The sequence below is a fragment of the Arachis duranensis genome, chromosome 6 (assembly GCF_000817695.3).
Source record: "Arachis duranensis cultivar V14167 chromosome 6, aradu.V14167.gnm2.J7QH, whole genome shotgun sequence".
NCBI lineage: Eukaryota > Viridiplantae > Streptophyta > Magnoliopsida > Fabales > Fabaceae > Arachis > Arachis duranensis.
Window position 1 is genome coordinate 81926667 of NC_029777.3, and position 5314 is coordinate 81931980.

Here is a 5314-nt window from a genome sequence, read left to right on the forward strand (position 1 = left end):
AATTAATCGAATATTTTTTCCTAAATTCAAGATATCTACACTTAAAAGACTAAATTTCTAAACTTATACGTCTTTTTATTTTTATAATATTTTATTAATCCTAATTTTTTTTGTATGATATTGATTTAATTATAAAATTTTAAATAATACCGGAACTTAGTTAAAAAATTTTAATTTATTGAGATTTAATTATAAATTTATAAAAATTATAAAAACTAATAAAATAATAGAGTAATGTTACACATTTAAATTTTTTTATGAACCAAGTCAATCAAGTTAAATAATAAGATTTGTAAAATTGCAATAATACTAATTATAACTAATTTTTGTTATATCTTAATTAAATTTAATTAAAACTTTTTGAATATGTAGTATTATTCAAAATAATTTAACTTTATTTTGATTAAGAAACAATCATAAACTAAGTGTGCTTACTGTTTTGGCCCTAGCTAGGTGGAGTATACGAAACAATGTTACCAAGAGCAGAGTATTTTTCTCAGGCACTATACACATTTGATATTGGTCAGAATGACTTGGCTGCTGGTTACTTCCACAACATGACCATTGATCAAGTTAGAGCATATGTTCCTGATGTCTTGGCTCAATTCAAGACCATTGTCAAGGTGATTATTGGAATAATAGCTACTCTCTGTTTAAAGTTCAAACTAAAATGTTTCTTTGGTAAGGATAAAAATGCAATTTATCCATGTAAACTTCCTTTTTTTTTTTTAAACTTTCTATACTTTTAAAAGAGTAAAGCGTGCATTCAAAAGATTTATACGTCAACAAAAATGCTCTTAAAAAGATTAAAACAGTAAAACAATTCAAATAATTTAAAAAATATGATAAAAAATAATTAAATATTAAATATATAATTTTATTGTTGTCAAATTAAAAAGAAATTTATAAGTTGGATTTTAATGCAGTTTTTCACAAAGAAAATAAAAAAAAGACCTTTTTGTCTTTAGATTTTAATACAGTATTTTACAAACACATTATATATATGTTCAAAATTATTTTCACATGATGTATTTTAACTACACAATTATTTCTTAATAAAAGAATATTTTTGAAAGAAAAATTAAGATAAAGTGTATATTCTTTTTACATCATTTAATAACATCAAGTAGCACAAGTTTTTAAAATTTAAGAAATAAATTTCACACAAGTCAAAATTAACATCAATTGTATTTTCAACTATATTATATTAACACAAAAAATCACTCATCAAATTAGCTATCTATATAGAATATATATTAAAAATAAAATATATATTAAAAGTGAGTTAAAAAATACATATATTTATATACACAAATACATAGTAACTGATTTGATGATTGATTTTAATATGTACATATCATTTTTGTTTTACCCTATCAATTTTAATGTATGAATTTGTCTAAAAGTTATATTTATTTAAAAAACGAGGAAGAAATATGGTTAGCAAATTAAATGAACTACATAGCATGCATGATGAATGACTTGTTTGCAATGTTGATAGTATGTATATGGTCAAGGAGGAAGATCATTCTGGATTCACAACACAGGTCCCGTTGGTTGTTTGCCATACATTATGGATCTTCCTCATGCAAGAGATGCTCCATTGGACAAAGCAGGTTGCAAAATCCCTTACAATGAAGTGGCTAAGTTCTTCAACCGTGGCTTAAAAGAAACTGTGTCTCAACTCAGAAAAGAACTTCACTCTGCTGCCATAACCTATGTTGATGTTTACTCAGTCAAATACCACCTCATTAGTCAAGCAACCAAACATGGTATAAAAGCTCTTCCTCTCGGTTCTTGTTAATTTTGTTTTCATGGTATTAGAGTTTGTATGACTTAAAGGTCTGGAATTTAATTCTTATTTATCTCAAAAGAAAGAATTTAGTATAAAGCAAATAAAAAGAGAAAGAAAACCTATGTAAAATTCATGTAAATCCAAAAGAGACTATTGCATGAAGAGGTATGTTAAAGATATAATTATTTATATGCATCTTTCTATCAGTTTAAGTTTTTAAGAGAATTAATTTTATGATAATTACAAGATAAATCTTAGGATAATGAAAAACAACTTATCTAGTTTCTGTCTCACGTCTTTGTAGTCGACATGATTTTATCTTTATAAGTGCAATTTCACTAAGTTTTGTAAATGTAGGTTTTGAGGAGCCATTGAGAGCCTGTTGTGGGCATGGTGGGAAATACAACTACAATTTGCATGTTGGATGTGGAGGGAAGGTGAAGATCAAGGGCAAAGAGGTCATGATTGCGAAACCATGCAAGAATCCAGCGGTTAGGATTAGTTGGGATGGTGTTCACTACACCGAGGCTGCTAACAAGTGGATCTTTGATAAGATTGTAGATGGTTCCTTTTCTGATCCACCTATTCCTTTGAACATGGCTTGTCACAAGAACTTGTAACTACTAAATAATAATTACTAATCACACTTCTTTTCTCTTAGTTTATGGGATTTGATTAGAGGAATAATATTATTGAGGACATGGAATGATTTGAGTCTTCAATGGTGTGAGTCCAATTGTAATCTTCGTTTGATTTCAGAATGTTAAGTCTTTAGTTGTGATTGAAGATGTTTGAGTTGTGAGCGCAAGCTCCTCTCTCTTAATAATCTTATGCTTGAGATGTTAGTATAAGTTCCTATCTTCATTAGTGTTTAGCATTTTGTACATTTCTTTGGAAATAGGATAAGTGACCTCTGATTCAGCCTGTCAAGTTGGGATTAGGTGGCGGCTCTTTTAGTTTTTTTCAAGTTAGGATTTTTTGTTTCAGTGAAGTTAGAAATAACGAGTTTATGAAGATGAATGAAATATGAGGTAAAATTGTGCAAAAAAAAAAAAAAGAAAGAAAAGAAATTACAAACATAATATTAGTATAACTTTTAAGGGGGGTTTGACCGATTAGATTTGATCCAATGAATCCAAGTATTTCCCAAACATCAAAACAAGAACAAAGGGGGAATGAAGTGCATATCCTCCAAGGAGATATTCTTCCTTGATTACGAATCCAACTTCACCAAAAGAAAGAGAGACCCACTACTTGGAATTGAGAGAATCAAACTTGGAAACATCCAATGTTGCAGAAAATTGAGAGAAATTGTAGAAAATTCAACTTCTCTAAAAAATCCTAAGCAAAACCTAAAGCTAACTAATGAATGCCTAGTCCCCTTGCGTCCTTGCCCTTTTTCCATTCAGCTGCAGCCCATTGTGGCCTCCAAGAGCCTAAGTAAGAATGCAAGCTCATGTGCCTAATCAATAAGACACGCGAGGCTTGTCTCGCATACACAGAATGTGGGCGTATGTGGCCGAAACTCGCGCACACAGGACAATCCATGCTGTCCAACTTTGCTTTTGTGATGTCTTTCCTCCTTTATGCCATCCTTTTTGCTTTCTCTTGTGCCCTGAATTTCAACATGAAACACTAACACACATCAAAGCACCAATTGTAACTCTCTCTTCCAATCGCATTGCATAGTCTCTTCTTTTTCCTTTTTAAGGCGAGTTGGTTTACTTTCAAAACTCGCACGGGCACCTATTCGTGGCTTCACTGGCCACCGTTGCTGCCATACACCCTAACTGACAGTCACTGGCATGTTAAACATCATACCTAACTCTGCTAACAATTCCTTGGCAAGTTTAAACATAAGTGAGAATTGCATTATGCAAAATGCTCAAATTATATTATATAAATAAATTAATGACAAATGTAAATGACCACGAGCTCTAATATTAGCTCTAATGAATCATAACCAAGCATCAAGTTTGAATTTGACAAACAGGTTCCACAAAGCACTATACAATGTAAGAACAATCAGGGTTTGGTTTATGTAAGTTAACCACATTCTATACAATCTTCATTTATTTCCATCAGCGAATTACTGCCTGTTCTATTGTCCAAGATCCAATGTCTGCACTCTCCAAGATATTTCTTTACATTTAAATAATCTGGCAATACAAAGAAAGCAATCATTACTACTAGACTGATAATCCCTTTGTATTGAAATATGAGTCAGTTTCACTTTTTTGATACATTGAAAATCAAAATATCTCCATACAATTGGATTATATAGATAAATTGATTTTTCAATATACAAAATAAGTTAAAACAATAGTTATTTTTAAATGTGAGTAGTACATAACGTTCACCAAGTTCTTCCAAAATTGTTAAAAAAAAAGCATCAATGAAATCAACAATCACATGATAAATTATTAAATTATCAAGTCAAAAGCATCCTGGTTGCTTAAGATTAGGAACATAACAAGAACACGTGTATTATCACTGCTCCACCTTACTAGTTTGATACATTTTAAACCAGAAAAAAAATTTAAAAACAAATCATTGAATTTCTTAATCACCACGGCACTAGAGACAAATCTGTGATTCGTTTACAAAACTAGGTAACAAGACAGAGCTTGCATCATCCTTAAAACTAAAACCTTTAACACCTAATGGAATTATACTAGGAAGCAGGATGCACTTTTGATTGAAATACTCCTTCCTTCAATAAAAAATAATTTATAAATTAAGCATCAGTGGGTGATTCTAAATGAAAAGATAGATATGCATGCGGAAGTTTTGTTTGCATTGATAGTCTCAAGCTTGCGCTATGTTCCGAAACTTAAGGCCACATCCAATACTCCTGGTACAACCTTTTCTGCTCCATATTCTCATCTAATTGGGACACTGCCCGAGTGTTGAGACAGTGAGATAAATTTCTTCAACCGGTTTGCCTCGCTGTCCAGTATATCTCTTTTGGCGGGGGTGTTTGTGAGTTGTGTTTTTGCAGCAAAAGGAAGTGAATGGAAAGGTTTGACGATTAAATAGACTCTCAATTACTCTTCAAACCCTTCTCATCCCTTCCTTTCCCTTCTAAAATCTCACCTCGGATTCACACCCTTTGCGGATAACACAGCTTACAGAAAACAGTGAATATATATTAATCCCATGTTCTAGAAAGCCAACAAGTTTGGATATCTATATATCACCAACACATCACTATCATAGAGGGCATGCTTCCAAGCTCTTTGATCACTTACAAACTCGAGGGTTAACCCAAAATCATGAATTCTAAAGCTAAACCCTAAACTTGTAATATTAAAGAGAAGATAAAGTACCTATGTGGAAGTGGAAGTTGAATTTTGGGGATTATTAAGGGAGCTGTAAATTTTGGAGAGGCGACCAGTTGGAGGCTTGGATCTAACAGTTTTCTTCTTAAGGCCGAAGATTTCTTGCACCAGTGGCACATGAACCAGCACTAGTTTCCATGCCACAAACCACCCTGTTATTGATTATAACACGCAAATC

General features: G+C 31.7%; 2 protein-coding genes across 2 annotated transcripts in view; one reads left to right on the top strand and one right to left on the bottom strand.

Moving 5' to 3' along the window:
• The window catches only part of LOC107494296 (GDSL esterase/lipase At3g26430), a 4543-nt gene extending 1897 nt beyond the window's left edge, over nucleotides 1-2646 (top strand). Inside the window, exons 3-5 of the mRNA XM_016115353.3 lie at nucleotides 454-623; nucleotides 1502-1772; nucleotides 2153-2646. Of these exons, the coding sequence (XP_015970839.1) occupies nucleotides 454-623; nucleotides 1502-1772; nucleotides 2153-2415 (704 nt within the window). The 3' untranslated portion in view covers nucleotides 2416-2646. The remainder of the gene's footprint in view (nucleotides 1-453; nucleotides 624-1501; nucleotides 1773-2152) is intronic.
• Nucleotides 2647-2887: 241 nt separating this feature from the next.
• LOC107494297 (uncharacterized) overlaps nucleotides 2888-5314 on the bottom strand; it is a 2751-nt gene continuing 324 nt past the window's right edge. The window contains 2 exon segments of the mRNA XM_052262650.1: nucleotides 2888-3954; nucleotides 5125-5308. Coding sequence (XP_052118610.1) covers nucleotides 5125-5308 — 184 coding nt within the window. The 3' untranslated portion in view covers nucleotides 2888-3954.